Source organism: Chamaea fasciata, unplaced genomic scaffold, assembly GCF_029207755.1.
Source record: "Chamaea fasciata isolate MVZ Bird 193981 ecotype frontalis unplaced genomic scaffold, bChaFas1.0.hap1 SCAF_31, whole genome shotgun sequence".
In the NCBI taxonomy this organism is placed as follows: Eukaryota; Metazoa; Chordata; class Aves; order Passeriformes; family Sylviidae; genus Chamaea; species Chamaea fasciata.
In genome coordinates, this window is record NW_027094116.1 from 1830457 (window position 1) to 1849109 (window position 18653).

At 51.0% G+C, this 18653-nt stretch overlaps 1 protein-coding gene across 1 annotated transcript; it reads right to left on the bottom strand.

Annotated features, from left to right (window-relative positions):
* Positions 1-1722: 1722 nt before the first annotated feature.
* ADAR (adenosine deaminase RNA specific) lies at positions 1723-14561 on the bottom strand. Its single transcript, XM_066206541.1, has 15 exons — positions 13785-14561; positions 11004-12533; positions 9897-10083; positions 9657-9814; positions 9101-9242; positions 8738-8943; positions 8381-8537; positions 7246-7417; positions 6286-6379; positions 4790-4918; positions 4550-4683; positions 3925-4107; positions 3371-3483; positions 2799-2926; positions 1723-2489 (listed from the first exon to the last, which is right to left on the bottom strand). Exons 1-15 carry the CDS (start codon positions 13793-13795, stop codon positions 2249-2251), a joined length of 3585 nt encoding a protein of 1194 aa, XP_066062638.1. The 5' UTR covers positions 13796-14561; the 3' UTR covers positions 1723-2248.
* Between the last annotated feature and the right edge of the window lie 4092 nt (positions 14562-18653).

Genomic DNA, 18653 nt, shown 5'->3' on the forward strand with positions numbered 1-18653 from the left:
GCTAGGAAGGCATAAGCTCTGTAAGAGGACAATCCCAGCTGCCGAGGGAGACAGCATAAGAGCATGAAACCTGATCCCTGGGGACATGCCCAGCTCTCTCTGCTCCTGGGAGCACCAGTGACTCACTGCATCTCCTCTCAGGTCACGTGGGGCCAGAGCCCCAGCCTCAGTGGGCAGTCCCTGGCTCCAGCCTGGTGCTGCCAACCCCTGTGGCAGCTCTGGGGCTTCCCAAGAGAGGAGAGAGCAGGAGCATGGGGAGAAGGATAGAGCTACTCAGCCCTGGCTCTGAGGTGAACACATGGACTGAGCAGGAGGAGGCTATTTTTAGGTCCTACCTGCAGGCAGGGCCAGGGCGGCACGTGCCAGTGGCTGCTCCAGCTCCACTGTCTTGCGCTCCACTCCAGGCTCAGTGTGCTGGAGCCAAGAGCAGGCACAAGATGGGTTGTACAAGGAAAACATAATTAATCAAGCCTATCTAGGAGCTTCTGGCAACTGGGCCCCACCATGGGTCACGGGGCTGACAGCCATGGCCAGCAGCACTTCCCACACTCCCCTGGCCAGCAGGAATTGGCCCTTGGCCTCATTGGGGAAAATTGAAATGGGAGTGTTTGCTATAAATACCAGTAATCCCCAGGGCTGGGGAGGAGTGGTGTTGGCGGGACCTGGCAACACACAGGGCCAAGGGAAGCTGCACGCTAGAAATTAATTTAAATCCCAGCACTTCACCCAGCCAGAGAAATCCCAGCTGCTGCAGCTGCTGCTCCTGGAGCTCCTGTTCTCAGGGGTGCACCCCAATACCTACATGTTAAGAGCTTTGCTCCTAAAGCAGCCCCATGCCAGGGGCTTGTCCAGTTCATCCCACCTCTGTGTCTCCTCTGCAGTTGGCCCAACCATGAGTGAGTGCAGGATGGGGGGGTCCTGCTTTGCCCCAGTGGGGAGATCTGTGAGCATTGGGAGGGTGTGGGGAGCACAACACAAGCTCCCATAGCCTCAGGCACAGCTCCCTGAGCAGCTGCAGACAGAGGAGGCCCCCAGCCCCGCTCTGGGCTGGGTGCCAAGGCAGTTCCTACCCCTCACAGCTCTGCGTGGTAGTGGATGTTCAGGGGCAGCTGCAGGCAGGGTGAACCTCTGTCAGCTGGACTTTCAGCAAATCGTGACCCTGCTTGCCGCAGCCTGGCTGCCTCCAGCTGTCCTGTGGAGATCCACAGCCAGAGCCGGGGTCTTGCTCTGGTCTTTGCCTGCTAACAGGTCTTCGGTCTCTGTCTCATGTGAGACAGAGAGCTCTCAATCCCAGGCAAAACCAGCACTTGCCCTGCACAAGGAAGGGCTGCTCCAACAACATCCAACTTGCCGTTGGACAGCAACAGCATTGCTACTTCTCACCTTCCACCAGCATCTCTGGTATGTGGTTCAGCTCAGACACAGGATAGGGCCTGCAGCCACCACTGGTGTCCAGAGACAAGACACCGCATCCTAGAGCTAGCAGTGAGGAAAGGAGCTGGGAGGGCCCTGCCCCAGCATTTCAGAGCCAGTCCAAGCCCCCACAGCTTCAGCTCTGCCCAATGAGCCCTGTGCTTGAGGCAAGGGGCTCAATTACAAACTCCACCTGGCTACCTTCATCATTTAGCAAATACTAACTCATCTGTCCCTCTCCATACCCCAGCACAGGCCCCTCTTCACCTCAGTGGGAATTAACACACCCATGGCCAACAACAGTGAAACTTTCTTTTTTGTTATCAATGCACAATGTTATGCTGGTCTTATGGCTGCACCTTGCAGAGGTCAGACCCATGTCCCATCTTGGCTAGGCTGCCAGTCATCTTCCAACAGAGACACAGAAAACCAGTCAAACAGCCTGTTTTTTTGTTTTTGTTTTTTTTTTTTTAATCTCAAAGGAGAAAAATTGCCTCAAAACCTGCCAGAGGGATTTGCAGTACATGGTCCAAATGTTACAAACTCAGAGTCCTGAAAATTCCTCTGTTTTCTCACGCCCTCTTTAAAAAACAAAAAAGGGGGGACAAAACGATAAAAAAGCAGGTGGGGACTGCCCTTGCTTAAAAAACAAGGAGAATAATTTACGTGCACATTTTAAAAATGCAGGTCTGAGTGACAAGGACAAGGCAGCCGAGCCTATGAGGAAACTGCTGCACAGTCCCGATTCCACTCCAAAAACGTGGTGAAAGAAGGATGAGCACAGCCATACATATGCCTGTGCACATTCACCCCCCACTCCTTGCAGAGAGCTTCCTTACGCATCAAGGACAGAGAAATTTTCTTCCTCTTGGGGTTTGCGGATCCAGCTGCCATAGCCCAGCTCTTCCAGCATGCTGAAGAAGCACTGCTTGGCTGCCTGGTATGCTGTGGCTGCCTCCTTGGCATCCGAGTAGAGAGAGAAGCTCAGCAGGTCTTTGCGGCTGTTCTTTGCACAGAGCTGCTGGAACAGGGTGAACATTTTCCTCTTGGACACACGAGACACCTCCAGCTTCAGACTGAGAAGGAAGACAATGGCAGCAGTGAGGGATGGGACACTGAGAAGAGCCAAGAGGAGCAGGGGGCTCAGGTAAAATCCTATGATGGAGGAGCTCTGGGCTCGGCAGGCCCCTGTGGTAGGGTCCAGGCTAGGCAACATTTTGCTTTCTTTCAGGAGTGCTTGCTTATGTCTGTTTGAAATTTCTCTGCCCAACTCTCCCCATGTGTAGGGTGCTGTAACAGTGCAGAGTGTACTCCCCACCTCAGACCTGCCCCCCTTCCCCCAGATAGTGTCAGGAAAAGACAGTGTCAGGAAAGGCGCTCCTTACCCATCTACTTTCCCTTTCGTGCCATCCAAGACTTCAACTTCGCTTTCATCAGCAAGACACCAATTCACCGATGACTCCTTTGTCTTGCCCGTCTGCCTTGCAGAGTCATACACGCTGACTCGCCCAACCTGTGCAAGAAGGTTCCTTAACCTCATCCTGCTGCATGACTCTCTTGCCCCTTTCATCCCTCACAGTTTCAGCTGATCCCAAACTTTTCCAGAGTCGCAAGGGTAAGATTCTTATGGAGTTGAAGGCTAGAGAGGCAACTTTAGTGTCCTTTTTGCCAGACTAAGACATTGCCAGTAACCCCCAAACTGTGGGGTGACAAGAGGGCAGGTTCTTGGGGTTGTCCTGTGTAGGACCAGGAGCTAGACTTGATGAGACATTGTGGGTCCCTTCCAACACGGGATATCCCTTGATCATATGATTCTGTGTTTCTGGTCACTAATTCTTGCCCCTGGTTGGAGGGCTGCTGCACAATGACCCTCCCGGCAGAGTGCCTCAGGGACCCCCAAACCCACAGGCAAAGGAATGGGGGTCAGAAAAATGAAGAGGTGCTATGGCTGCAGTACCTCAGGATGGTTAATGTGATATGGAGCTTGGATCTTTTCCTTCAGTGTCTTCCCATCCCTATCCATGCGGCAGCAGATGGCACGGACCAAGTGACCCTGACTGTACAAGTAACCTGTGGAGACAGAGGAAAGGTGTTAGGAAACACGATGGCACAGGTGATGGACTGGCCAAACCCCAAGAACTGCAGCACTGCTCACAGGCTCCTGAAAGCTCACAGCATGTGGATCAGCATAGCTACAGGTATTCTGGGTGTATAAGACAATGGTCTACAGACTGCAACATTTCTCACTGAAGACACAAACATGCAGTTTTTATCTCACTCTCCTAGGTCACATCTGCCTTCGAAAAATCCAGAACCGTGGAGAGATGCCGACTCTACCCACAGCCTAAAATTCATAGACTCCCTTTGCATTTTCAAACTGCTCTGCCAAGAAAGACATTTCAGTCTGTTACTCCTACACCCTCCACAAACAAACTTTGCCATCACACTGGGGAATGAGACGAGTTGTCACTGCAGCCTAGTTTTACCCCAAAAAAACAGAGGGTTTCGCACCAAGTGTAACAGAACGGAGATAAACTGGCTCTAGGAAGTGTGACAGCAGTGCCCCTTGCAAGCCGAGTATATTCCAGCGTAAGATTTTGTCACTGCAGGACATGGTTCGCAATCGTTCCCCATGCTGGATCCCATCCCACGTGGGCACAATGTCACTCGACTCCACAGGAATGGTACCTTCCCCTGCACAAGAGAAGAAGAAAGATTTTCCGCACAGCATCAGCTATTCAATAATTCAAAACACCATCAGCAACTGCACAAGAAAGTTCTGGATATCCAGAGTGAACTCAGGAGTCTGACACCAGGTTCAGTTTTGGGTACTGATGAGTAATTTTCAACACAGCTGAAGGAGAACAGAACTTTGCTTGAAAGGGAGGACACAGACCTAGATCTGAGCTTTGCATCAAACTTCAGCTGCAAACTTCACAAGCATGGCAGTGCAACAGGCAGAGCTGGCAAGGGGAGGGGACTCTCTCTAAAACCTTTCATCCACCTCTTTTGGTTCCTGAATGCTTTGAATCCCACAACAGCACACAGAGAGGGGTAAAGGAAACTGTGAAGCACCAGAAAGGCTCAGAGGTGAGGACTGAAGCCACCCTATTGTGCAGGGAGGGATTGCACTCACCATTCTCCACCTTGGTCCGCAGCTTGCCTTGTTTGGGGTTCTCAAAGAGAGGCTGGTGTTGGGATTGTCCCATCTCATTTGCTTGATCACTGCAGGATTTATCAAAGAGTGCTCCATCTCCACATGGTGCTGTGCTAGAAAACAAACCCTCCCTGGTTAGCACTGACTGTAAAGGAAACAGCCAGGGCCAGGGGCGTGACAGTGCTGCTGATGCCAGTCATTCAACACCCCCCCACAAACCTGACGTAGAGGTGAAAGGTAACACTGCTCTTTATTCTGAGTTTCTTTCCTCCCGCTTGTTCAAAAATGCTCTCTTCTGCAGACGAAGGATTAGACGGGTCATACTTCATCAGCTCACTGTAAAGAAACCTGAAAATAACACCATCCTGTCAAAAGGCTTCTCTGCTTCTCAGACAAGGAGTGCTTCAATTGACAGGCAGGGTCCCACATCACCTACTCCTGCCACATGGAACAGAAGACAAGGAGCTGTGGCTGAGGATGCCTGGGAAGCCAACAAACAATGCTTGATGCACAAAAAGGGTAAAAAATCCAGCAGATTTTTCTGCCATGCATGCTTTTTCTACAAGCAGTAGAAAAGCAGTATCCTGTCCAGGAAGCAGAGGGAAGCACCGGCAGGAGGAAAGAAGGAGTCTGGCTGAGTGCTGCTCACATCTCGCATCCGATCCCAGCGTGAAGAAGACTTCAAGGCTGTTAACCAGCACCTTTAGTCAGCAGCAAGTTTGCATCAAAAGTAAACAACCCTGCAGGCAGCTGAATTCAAGAGGCAGTAGAACGAGCCCATGATCTGTTTACACTGATGGGGTCTTTTACGGCTGCTTCTGGCCAGGGAAAACCCTGAGGTCTCCAACCTCCTGTCAAGGACTAAAGAAAAACTGCAGCCTACCAGGCAGTCCTTGAGCAGAGCCTGTGCAGGGACTGATTTTGCACAGAGAGGCAGACCACACTCTGCTGTGCCAGACCAGCCACTGCAGTCAAGACTAAAAGCTGAAACAGACAGTAAGCAAGATGCAATCCTGATTCATCACTTCCCAGGGACCTGCCCTCAACACTTTCACTTGCTGAGGAATGCAGAGCACAGTGGCAGCACACAAAGGCTTGAAGGAAGCAGCTGATTTTTTTGTTCGTAACTGAAGGACAGACATTAACCAAGCAGTCCAGCTTCATCTCACTTTAGGTTCCAAAAACTAAAAAGTGCCACAGTGAATGTGAGGAGAGGAGAGGGAGAGGAGAGAAGAATTGTGCGGTTTAGTTGAGAAAACACTTTCCAGACCCTGAAAAAGGATTTCTGACTTATCAAATCAAACATAGGCGGTATGTTTTCCTGAATCCTTCTACACTAAGATCCAGAAAGGCCACAAGACCAAGCCTGCAGTGGCTCGGCGTGGCAGGAGCTGTGCTCAGGCTGCAGAGCACCCTGAACATCAGCCCAGCAGCTTCAGCAGAAGGCTTAAAATTAGCTACATCAGATGAAGCCCTTGGGCTTCTGGCAAATCTCCCATTCAGTACTTATTTGGGCATCATTCAGGCATGGCCCCTTCTTATCAGAAATAACTTCCCTCTCTTCAACAACACATGAGTAAACAGTGTCTGAGGAACACAGCATCTCTCAGCACAGCAAAGAACTAGGGGTGTGGTTCAGCTTCATTCCTCCAGAATGGGAGTGCAGCTCCTTGCAGGACCCCCTCCCTTCCCTTTTGAGCTTCCTCTTTTCTCACCTCACAAAGCCTCTTCGAGAAATGATTTCTGCATGACAGTCATTTACTGTCTCCCCCTTCAAGCTTAGCTCTTCTCCTTTCACACAGCGATTACCTGAAACAAAAAACCAAAGAATTAAATAATAGGGCAGGTATCAAAGTCAAGATGGCTTCAGAGACAGAAGGGGGAAATCTTATTTCTTTGGGCTCTTGAGCAGCAGCACTAGCTATTAAATCACTATCACAAGCAGTTCAGAAAATAAAGGGACACCACTTTAGGGACAGACAGACTTAAATTGCCCTGAGTTTTGGGGGACTGGATCTTCCTGAGGGCTTTTCAGCCCATCACTCCTGGTAGAAGCCTGGCAGCAAAGTAGGGAGGGAGGTAAGGTATGTGCAGCTGCGAGAAACTGGGGGATCGTGTGCTGCAGCACATAAGGACCCATGCTCTGATGCACAGAGTAGGATGCAGCAATGCAAGCAAAGATTAAGAGCAATATAGCTGCAGGCACATTTGCTTTGTTCTCTCTCTCTCTCTAACCAGATCACTCATGACACCATGTGAGCCCTGGGAACGTTTTGGACTCTCCCTGAAGAACCCTACTGTTACCCTGATGTTTTTCAGCCTTCTGATGTTTGCATTTTTGTAGTGGCGTTTCTCAGGGATTTTCAGCTGAACAAAGTGAAGTTTACATTCCTCTCTGGAGGAGGGACAATCGATGGACTTCCAGTTTGACCAGTGTGGTGGAAGAGGTGGCAACCTTACCCTCCAATCCCTGGTCATTGTCCAGAACCTATATAAATCGAGGTCGAAAGATTAAACTCCCCCCTTTTTTGCCCTGACGACTGACTGCGCCCGTGTCCTTCATTTCGTGTCCTATAGTGACAGCCTACAGCAACTGCCATTACAGAGCTGTGGCTGACAAGGAAATTTAGCATGGAAGTGAGAGTTCAGAGTGTGCTGGAAGAAGCTGCTCATACCTGTTCCGATGCTGACCACCACTCCCAAGTCCTTATTTCCTTTCCGCATGATGATGGCAGCCAGGATCTTGCGCCCGAGCAGGCTGTGCTGGATGCAAGCAGTGAGGGTATTGAAACGCTGGTGGCTCAGCATGGCCATCTGATCATGCAGGGTGCTGCCGCTCACAGGGAGCTGGGATGGGGACACAACAGGACAGGTCGTGAGCAGGTCATACAACACAGCTCAAGAACGAGCTAACCTGAAGCACAGCTTTCGAAGCAGAAGGCAGAACACGGAAAACTTCGAGCTTTGGGCAGTGCTGCGTCAAGGGGTGGGTGAAGTTCTTTTAGGTATTTCTGGGAAAACCTCATTCAAGGCTTTGAGCTCTGCTTTAGCCACATCAGAGACTGCAGCAAGCTGTCTTCCTGGCAGCAAATGACATGAGCTGAGGAATGGCCTCCTGAGAATGCCAGGGAAAACCCCAAGCAAGAAGGAACAAAACCAATCTGCCTATTTCCAGAGACTCAGCCAAGGAAATCTGCTCCTGGCTTTGGAGGAATTCCTCCTCTGCCTGTTTGTGAGGAGAAAGCAGTCATTCCCAGTGCAGACCAACTCACCTCCTCCAGCACTGCTGACTGACAAATCCTCCCTGATGGCTTGCTATTTAGAGCCCCAGCTGCTGTGCCCAGTTGTGCTGCCTGGAATGAGGCTTTTCAGAGATCACAATGCTCTAAGTGTGATTTAAATCAGCCCAAGTTTGGGACAGCCATCCTGACACAACCAGGGCTTTGCATTTATCTAATGCATGAATTTTTTGAGCTGACACACAATTTTTACTGCAGCACAAAGACATTTGGAAGAAGTAATAAAAAAGTCAAATAATTAAAATAAGCATGCTTCCACTCTACCACAGGAACACATTTTAGTAGCTTGTGGAAGAATCTGCTAATTATTTAGCTCTAAAGCAGAGGACAGAAGGGTATGCCTGTGCCCTGAGGAAACATCTAACCCACTTCAGGAAAACCATATCAGGTTATCAACAGCTGCAGAGAACAAAGGGATCACAGTTGATTTTGAAAGCATTTTTCTGCTGGACTGTAAGGAGAAGGATAGGCAGGACTACAAACACAACCCCAGCTCTGGCAGAAGATTTACCTCAGTGACACTCATCCCTTCCATGCGCTCCGTCTTCTCAGATTCCCCAATCAGGACTCGGAGTGCCGCATCGGCTGCCTCCTGCCTGCCCTGCTTTTTGCTGTGTGCAGTTACGGCTGGGAACCAGCGGCCTCCAACCTTTGCCTGATAGACAAACCTACAAAGAAACCCACGGATTTCAGTTTGATTTTTACATTCTCAAAGTGGAGAGAGGAAGGAATCGGAGGGACAAGATTTGGCAGAGGCAGCAACTAGCCCTGCTGCCATCTCAAAAGGCATCAGCAATTGTGAGCTTTCTGCCCTTTTTCTAGGACAACAACAGCAGCACAAAATCTCCTGCCAGATGCCACTACTTACTTGGGGTCATGGGGAGGTCCTGACTGGTCAATGAGTTTGAACTCTGCAGCAAACCCATTGGAACGGGCATATTCCAGCAGGCCACTGACAGGATTGACATTAAGATATTTGATGAGCTCCCGAAAACCCTTCGTTTTCACCACCTTGGATTCATCTGAAGTGGCGATATTGTGCATGGACTGGTTACTGTGGGGCTTCACAACAGGCTAGAGCAGAGTTAGACAGGAGAAGGCTGTTAAACACTGAGTAGCAGCAAACCTCTGCCCCACATCACCCCGTGGGGTGAAATCCAGCAGAACAGGAAACAGAAGGGGGGAACACCCAATTCAAAACACTTGGGTCTTATAAAGAAGCTCCTCATACCTGTTCAGGCAAGACATGGCATCCAGACTCTCCAGAAAGAATCTTCACAGCAACTTCTGCTGCCATTTGCTTTGCTCCCTTCTTGCTGTTTCCTACCACAGCAGGGAAAATTTGGTCACCCATTTTCACAGAGTAGCAGAACCTGACAGGATATTATAGCACATGAACAGTGTTAACCATAGGTGTCAATCTGGTTATTATCCCTGTCTCCCACTTCTGGGTAAATCCCTCTGGGTTATCTCCAATTCATCAGCAACTGAAATCTACTGCGATGGCCCTAAACACTTCCAGTAGATTACCTCCAGGCAGGGTACAGGACTGTAACCCACTCCTGCTCTAGCAGAAGAAACAGCATCCTTTCTCTGAGAAAGGGCATCGCTTTGGGTCTCTTTCTGGAGCTAGATGTCTTGGACGAGCCATGCCCAGAATCCTTGGCTAAGACGAGCATTCAGCTAGGTGAGTGACAAGTCCAGGAATGTGGGCAGCATGCTGAAGGGGAAGGACAGTGAAGAAAGCATTTCCACCCTCCCTCAAAGCTGATAAGAATATGCCATACCTAGGATCATGAGGTGGGCCTTCCTGAGAGAGCAGCTGGAATTCAATTATGTTCCCTGATTTTTGACCATACTCCATTAATATGCTGATAGGGTGCTTCCCAGGAAGCAGGCTGAGGTGAGCTGCTGCAGATGACAGCTCTGGCTCCAGCTGCAAAGGCTACAGCAAGAAGATGGAGGAAATCAGTGTCAGACTCAACACTGTTTGAGCAGCCTTGCAAAGCAAAGCAAACAGGACTCACCGATTCTGGTTCCAAGCTGTTGGAGGGAAATGGCTCATCACATTTAATTTCACTGTGCCTTCCGTTCTCCATTTCACTCATCAGGACCCTCATTGCATTAGTTGCTGCTTCCTGCTTAGCCAATTTTTTGCTCCCTGCTTCTGCTGGTGGGAATTGGCGCCCGTTTATCACTGCCTGGAACTTAAACCTTTGAAAGAGAAAACCAAAGGGGCATATTGAGAAGCACTCCTCCCTCTGGCATCCTCTGGTGCTAACCAGTGCATCCACTTAGAAAGGTGCTGCCTCACATAAACCTCTTGCCTTTGACATTTCTGCCACCCCCATTCCAGTGAACTCTAACAAACAAGGTGATCTTCCATCCTCCAGCCCTGGAAATCTGCTTCCAAGGAGAGTGGATCAAACCAGATCTGGAGAGGGATTACGGCACTGAATCCATTCAGATCCCATCTTAAAAAAAAAACAAACAAATAACAAAACCCTGGGAAATTTCTTTAGAAATTAGGCCAGTTTTTTCTTCTAGCTGATCTACTGACACATTCCAGTGTGGTACATAAGGAGATTTTCACAGTCTCGCTGGTGCTCAGTAACAGCCACGATTCTGCAAGGGGAAGCAGGACTCCAGAGATTGACTTGGCCAACTGCAGTGTCATAGCACAGGCTCAGCTCAGAGAATCTGCTGTGACCTGCTACAACACAGAAATGTCCAGAGTAGGGCTGCCGTGTTTAAGATAAGATACCTGCACCCAAACACTTTGTTCTGGGCTCCCTTTACACCATTTCCAGGGTGAGAGCATCTTGAGAGGCAGCTTAGAAATACCAGTTTCCCCTTATATCAAACTGAAGGCAAGTAATTGAGATGGGACCTAGTGAAGAAATTAATCCCATCTTTGCTGCTCAGAATGCGGAATGCCACAACTGGGATTCCTAGGGTTAAATTTTAGCCTTGCTTTATTTTTAAGCTGATACAAGGAATCAACTAGGCTAATTCTTCTGAAATGAAAGAAACATTAATAGCAGGCCCATTCAGGACAGTTGAGTGGGTGAACTTAGTTGAAGTCAAACCATTTTATGGAAAAAGTGCTCAGAAAAGGTAGGACAGTTTCTTACCGTGGCTCATGAGAGGGTCCATGCTGCTCCAGCATGATGAAATCACAGTGTTGGTACGTATACTGGGAATATTCAGTAAGGCCACTCACTGGGTTCTTCTCCTGACAAGCTATCAGTTTCTCTACAGGCGTACATGGGAAAGCAGTTTTGAATGGGGCAGCATAACTGGGGGAAGACTGAGAATTCATGATGCATTCCGACTTAACAGGCTGCTTGTTGATAGTGTTCAGATTATCTGGGATATCATCTGTGATCCACTTGCTGTTTTCTGAGTTATCATAATTACTCAAACTGGAGAATTCAGGCCCAGTGTCCTCAGATGCATCTGCTTCCGTGCTGCCAACATTGCCCTGACCAGCTTGCCCCAAAGGCTGCCGCCCATTTTCTACACTTTCTTCTTCTGATGCCATCACTTCTGGCAAAGCTGCAGTCATCTCCAGAGGACATGGAGAGACAGAGGAAGAGGGAAGACCTGACTCAGGTGGTGTGGGATTTGCCATCTGCATTATTGTGCTGGCCTTCAGCCTCATCTGCATCCTCTCGCGTTTCCTGTTTGTCAGAGACCATCGTGGTGGAGCTGAGTTCTGCTTGTGGACATCTCCCAGCTTTTCCAGAGCGCCAAGAAATACATTAACATCCTTGGCTCTCGAAAACCCAATGTTTTTAGCAAGATTGAGTGCTGTTGTCTCCACCACGGTGAACAAGTAGTTGCATATTTTCTCCTTTGTCTCAGCCATCTCTGTGTCTCCTGAGCCAAGTGTGTGCCGCCCTCCTCCTCTGCTCTCACAAGCTGGATTTATGCAACTGGCACCGTGGTCACTAGGGCTCCTTTCTCTCCCTGAGCTAGGGCTGGCAATTTTCCACAGTGGTGGTGTCTCTCCCCCTTTGTGCAACTTGCCTTCCCTGAGGAGTTTATACAAAACACGGTTGACCTCTTTCTTTTGAGTTTTAAGTTTACGTGCCAGATCATTAGCCGTGCAAGTCCTCCCCTCCCCAAGCTGCCTGAAAACAGTCAGAATTTCTTGTTCATAGTCTTGCCCAGCAAGAGACAGTCTTTGGAAATTCAGCCTCACAGTGTCAGAATCTCTCCTTGAGTTCTCCTGACAGTGGTACTGCGGAGAGCAATACCGAGACAAAGTCTCAACCCGCGGATGCTGGCTGGAGAACCTACGCCCTCCAGCCCTGCCGGAGCTGGGCTGACATCTGTCTGCAGGAGCCGGTGCCACAGCTCGCCCGCCTCTTGTGCGTGACTCCGTGTGTGATCCTTGCTCCTGCAACACACAGACTACAGCGTCCTGCTCTGTTAGGAACTGCTGGTGTGAAAAGGATTCCTGATTAGTTTCTTGTGGGGTACGAGGGTGGTTAATAAGAACTCGGTTAGTGCTGGGGCAGTTATGATTTGACTGGGTAAGATACGAGCCTCTGCCTTGCCCAGTGCCTCTGATCATAGCGCACTCCCGGGACACACGTGGGAGCCAGGCTGCTGATGAGCCAGGACAGGAGCTGTCACTCACCCCACGCTCTCCCACCCTGAGGAGAAAACACACAGGAATTTAGAATGTCTTTACACAACTACAAGATTTCAGAAATGCAGTTTAAACAGTTTCCCAGCTACTGAGGTATTCCAAGCATCTTCTTTCTTGTCAATTTTTTTTCTACTTTTCTAGGAGTCTAAATTAGTCCTGTAAACACAAACAGCAAACTCTGGCTGCCCAGCAGAGAACCAGCAGCCCCAAATTGCAGGTGAAGTCAAACACAAGAAGCAGCTTTGACACAAGCAGCCCTCTGCTCCTGTTAGGCTTGATTCCAGCACAAGGCTGGGTGCCCTGTTCAGGATGCACTCCTGAAACACAGCAAGCTCCACTCCCCTGCCCCAAGGGAGAGAATAATCTCAGACCTACTTTGCAACCCGAGAAATGAGAAGGTAAAGAAGCGCAAGGAGGTAAGTTGGAGCAGCGCAAGGAGCTGGAGCAGCTTGCATAGCCTCACAAAACAGAGTTGCAATAGGCACGCAATTATTTTCAGATTCATGGCCAAAACAGTCTGAAACCCCAAGTGTCTTTTCCTTCCTGGACACTATGTGACCTGTAGAGGTAAAACATCACATGACAGGGGAATGAAAGTGGTAACATGCAGAGAAATTGGACAGATGTGCCACTGGAAACAGTATGACAAGGGTTTGTTTTTTTTTTTATTATAGCCCAAATTTCACTCTATCACACAAAGTCGTGCTGCTCCCCTAGGGTACAGGTCGTTAGACTAAACTATTAATACGCTTTTTCAAAGTAGGGAATCCACCCTGCATATTTTAATTTTCTGATAACTTGAAACTGAGAGGATAAAGACACGGAACATGATACACACACTGCTGGGTACCCGTTCTGCCTGCTCCTCATTGACCTCCTTAACGCACCTATCGTCACAAAGACAGTTTTTCCGATGCAAGTCTCATCTTTATAAAGCTCCCCATCTTCACCAAACACCTAACGGCCAACTTAAATCTCACTTTCATTAAACAACCGCACTCGGCTACCACCACCGGGACTTATTTTTACAATAAACACGGGGAGGCTGAGTGCAGCGCGATAGGTTCCCACCTTCCCAGGTACGGGGGGAGTCCCACCGCTGCTCCACTGCTCAGTGACCCTGTTTGACAAGTGCTCCCCGAGCCAAGGGCAGGGCAGAAATGGGAAGAGGGGTTTGGACAAAAACAAAACAAAACAAAACAAACAAAAAAAAAACCAAACAAAAAAACCCCAAAACAAAAACCACCGCTCTTACCTCAGTCTCATCCGTACGCCAAATTATTCTATGAGAAAATGCAGGGAAAAAAAGAAACGCCGACCCGCAGAACGAGCCCCCGCGGAGCGGCACCAAGATGGCGGCGAGCTCCGTTTCAGTTTCGTTTCCCACTGCAGCCACTCCGCCCCGCCCAGGGAGCTAGCAGCGGGGACTGGCCGGATTTCGGGCTTTCCCAGACAGGCTCTCGGCTTTAGGAGCAAATCATCAGGTTCCTTACCAGCGGCGGAACCCAGGGCGGGAAAGTGAACCCAGCAGGGCAGCCCCTTCCCCCGGTCCCTATGGTGATTCAGCCCCGTCAGGCAAGAGTTGCCGCCGGGACGGGGTCCTGGTCCGCACGAGAGGAGAGGCTACTCTCCCGGCTTAGGGAGGGGCTGCGGGAACACCTGTCACCTTCAGCTACATCCCCAAAGCAGACCCAGGGACCACAGCAGGACGGCTACCACCCGCACCCATATCAAAACACGTTCCCGGGCCCGCGCATCCACGGCGGGAGTGACTCCGGACTCGACGCCCCCGAGTCCGGAGGGCACTGTACGGGAGGGCGAGCTGGCATACCGGGCGGCGAGCCTCGAAAGCCGTGAGTCGAGGCTTTTATTCTACGCGTTCCGCCCTATGGAACCCGGCCCAGACAGGGACCTTGGGGAGCCAGGACACGGTCACGCCGCATTCCAGTTGCCTGCGCTAGAGGCCGCACCACGGCTTGTCCGGCCCTAGCCCGCGCCTCACCGGGCCCAGTGGCCGCTACAGGACGCGCGGGCCCCGAAGGATCCCCGAAGGATCCCCCAAGGGCCGCGGGAGTCCGAACCAGCCCGCGGCCGCCCCCTCCCCGCGCCGCTTTACCTTGCCGCTGCCGCCGCTGCCGGCGCGCGCTGATGGCGCAGGCGACACCCAGGCGCCTGCGCACTGAGCTGCGCGGCAGCCATCTTTCCTCGGGGCAAGGCGCGGCGGCCATGTTTGGTGCGGGCAGCGCACGGGTGTGCAGCCGCCGTGGGCCCGGCAGGGCTCGGCTCGCCTGCTGCGGCGCGGGAGAGGCGGCACAACCGCCCAAGGCCCTGGCTGAAAGGCAGCGCCACTCTCGCTGTGTCCCAGGGCATCACCCGCCGCACCGGGAGCGGTGGCCTGAGGCGGCGGTGCGCATAGGGGCTACTGCCCATGCGTCTCAGTTAGCGTTTCCCCCATCCCCCCGGGCCCGCGCGCCCTGCTCGGTGCTGCACGGCCCTGTGACCCCGGAACCGCGACGTGCCGCGGTGTCTTCAGGACTGGGGGGCTTCCCCCCTCCTCCATGGGTCCCCCACGACCCGTGGGACGCGCATTTCCTGCGGGCTCTCCATCTGTGGTGGGGCTCTGCTGTGCCCTGTGGGGTCCCCCTGTGCCCCTCACCGTGGTCTCCTCCAGTGGGGCTCTTTTTCCACAGGCTTCCCACTTCCTGTGGGACTCCCCTCACTCCCATTTTAATCCATTATTTTAATGCCACAGGTGCAGCAAGTCACATCCCACTCTGTCCGAGGTTCTTTCCAGGCAAATGGAGACATCCTCCTCCCTAATCCCAAACGAGGCATATCCCCTGCTGCCGGTGCATCCTCCCTTAGTGGGCAAACACCATCCGGATCGCGTGAGTTATAAAACTACCGTCAGAGAACAGATGGGATTCGAGCGGGTGCCGTCCAGGAGCTGCACTGGCACTGCCGGGTCTGTATGGCTTGGAGTCTGTCAGTGGCTTGGAGCAGCAGCTGTTGGGCAGTGGGCACTGTGGTATTTATACTTGTGGGTATGGAGCATAACCAAAAGGCTTGAGAGCCAAGCTGTTAGGTGCAGGTATGGAGGAGCCGTGGGGGTCGGGTTTTTGTTCCAGGCAACAAGTGGCAGGACAAGAGGAGGTGGCCTCAGGTTGCACAAGGGCAGGTTTAGATGGGATTTTAGGGGATATTTCTTCATGGAAGGGGTGGTCAGGCACTGGAAGAGCCTGCCCATGCCATTGGTGAAGTAATCATCCCTGGAAGTGTTTAAAAATGGAGTGGATGTGGCACTTGGGGATATTGGTTAGTGGAGGCCTTGGCAGTGATGGGGAATCAGTAGTAGCTGGAATCAGTGATTTTAGAGGGCTTTTCCAATCTCAACAAACCTGCAATTCTGTAATTGTGTGGCTGTGGTACAGCCAGTGAGCAACTGTCACATACAGGACCATCATCTGGGAGACCCCAGACCCTCATCTGCCAGGTGTGGAGGGAGCCAGGAGGGACGGGCATGGGTTCTGGATGAATTTTAGGGGCCCATCTGCCTGCATTTGTCTATGAATGGGCAAAACATACAAAGACAAGCTCCTCAGAGCGCCCTGGTCCTCACCAGCAGGTCCATATGTCCCAGTGGAGTGATAGCTGTGTGTGCCTTCACGTGGAAACCATATTTCCACCGTGGCCTCTTTCCTGCAGCTTTCCAAAGGCATTCCAATAAACCTGGAGTAGTGGCAGGGTGCAGAAATGGTGAATCTCACCCCAGAATTGCCAGGCTTAGCTGCTGCTCATGTTCAGTGAAGGTTGTGGAGTTGTTCAGGGTTTTGGATTATTTTTTTCAGATGATTTCTGGATTTAGCAATTTTTGGGCTTGTGTGTTGTAGTGTGGTTTTGGTGTGGGTTTTTTTCTGTAATGGAGAGACTCCTTGCCTAAAAAAGAACCCTGCACGCTCACTGAAGCAGTCACATCTTTGTTCCTAAGAGGATCTGGGAGTACAAAGACTCCTGCCTGGGATGAGGCTCATGGCAGACCATCAAACGTGGGGGTCACAGTCCACATTAGCAGTGTCTCCCACCCACTTCACCGATCAACAAATTACTCCACAGCACACAGAATACACAACTAGCAACTCCTCGATATGTTAGGTTTTTGTTGTGTTTTTTTTTTTTTTCACTCCATTTTAATTGCTGGTGATCACTCCCAAGCTTTGCTCCAGGCGCAGTGGATGTGATTCATCTTGGCTGCTGTGAAGATGTAATGGGAAGGTTCCAGTGCTACTGTCTGCTGCCTTTGTGTGACATAGGCTGCTCATGAAATCATGTGTTGCTGGCATTGTTCGGCCATGTATCCTTTAGAATTGCAACACTCTAAACCTGACAAACAGGCACTTCATCCATACAAGCTCATTCTCCTTTCTCCTTTGTGGAAAATTGGCAGACTTCCAATCTGTTTCCATAGGAATGGGCTGGGAGACCAGGAGACCTCCAGCTGCTGAAGTCCCAGCATTAACACAGACATGGTGTCTGCTTGGCTGTGACAGAAGCTCCTGCATCCTCTCGAGATTGCAGTCATTGGAGAATGAGTCAATTTGCAGTGGAGATAAGGAGTCGATAACCAGCTTACCTGAGGCTGCCTGGCTGATTTTGGTGGAGGGTGGGAAAAGCTCCATTACTTGCTCTTGGATGCTGGGCCTCATCCTGCTCCCCTGCTTCTTTGGGGGATTCTGGGCCTCATCCTGCTCCCCCGCTTCTTTGGGGTCTGCCCCAAACCTCCCACTTTCCCCAGGTTGATCAGAGGCTTCCCCGCGGGATGGCAGCCTTCACTAAACCTCCAGTGTCAGCTGGAGATGCCTCAGGTGTCTGCTTTGGCTTGCTTCCCTCTTATGAAATGAAAAGAGAGGAAATAAATTGTGGCACAGCTCCCCCGCCTGACTTTGTGTTCAGATGCCAGTTCTCAGCTCAGGCTATTGTTCTGCAGAGTTTCATTTTAAACTCCTTTATTAGACAGTCTAAAATATCTCTTCCTTACTCTTGCAGACAGCCTGTTCCTACATGAGACATTTGCACTTCTTAATCAGCTGAGGGTGGTTTCTAAGGGAAGGCAGAGTGGTGGTTTATTACCTGCCGTGCTGGTGTTTGATCCCCTCTGCCCCAGGGCCAAGCTGTGCTCTCACACTACTGGTAAGAGGTGCAATTAGGGTTTGCCTCCTTGCAGAAGCGTTCATCAAACACTCTAGGCCCCTCATCTGTGAAGTGAGGAACTGGGCTGAGCTGGTTCCCATGTCCTTCCAAATGTTGCACTTTCTCCAGTCTGGCTGCAGATGTACAGCTGGGAACTGACATGGAAAATCTTTATAACTCCAGAGCATAAGTTCCCCTAGAAGGGAAAAAACTGCTTTATTTCCTTCCATTGGATTTTTATGGTAGCTATAAACATGGAGCATGGGAGATGGTGCCCCATTCTGAGCCTCCTGCCTTGCTATGGGCACCAGAGCAAGGAGCTGCTTCCCAGAAAGAGACTTCTCCACCTACTTTGTTCTCTATTGCTCCCAACAGACAGGTTCCCAGCTGGAGAAGCAGCAGAGCTATCCAAGGAATTGCACAAGCTTTTGCCTTGCTACTCTGTGAAGGAGTGAACCTGAGCTTTGGTACAGCCCCAGCAGCTGCCATGTCTGTGGTCTCAAGACGTCAAGCAGGGATTACTCATCTTGAGAGCTCCCAGTGAGGATCCGAGGGGAAGGGGGACTTCTGACACCTCTCTCTTTGTGATACTCGTCCCCCTCATGCATCAGTGTGCTCCAGGGAGGGACAGTATGCTCCCATGGCACAAAACTGCAATGGAGCCCAGCAGTGAAAAGCAGGTGGGCCTGGCACATTTGCAGCAGAAGCCAGTGCGCTGACTCCTACAGCAGTGGTGGGAAAGCAGCATGGTGGGCTGCAGTGGTGGGAAGCAGCGTGGTTTTATTCTGTCTGGTACAAAAGGTGCCCTTGAAAGAAGGCAGAAGGCAGACTGTGGCTCAGCCACCTGTATGGCAGGACATGCTATGTGAGCATGGCCTTCACTTTGAGTTCTTGGATGCTTGGGGGCTCTTTTCATGTGGTTTTACAGCCATCACAG

Excerpts from the sequence above, each read along its gene's own strand:
- ADAR (XM_066206541.1), bottom strand. Across the intron at positions 9,243-9,656 it reads GGCCCACCTCATGATCCTAG|GTTCTGCTACTCTGTGAAAA; the intron begins GTATGGCATATT and ends ATATCCTGTCAG. Across the intron at positions 7,418-8,380 it reads AAGGGATGAGTGTCACTGAG|CTCCCTGTGAGCGGCAGCAC; the intron begins GTAAATCTTCTG and ends TCCCCATCCCAG.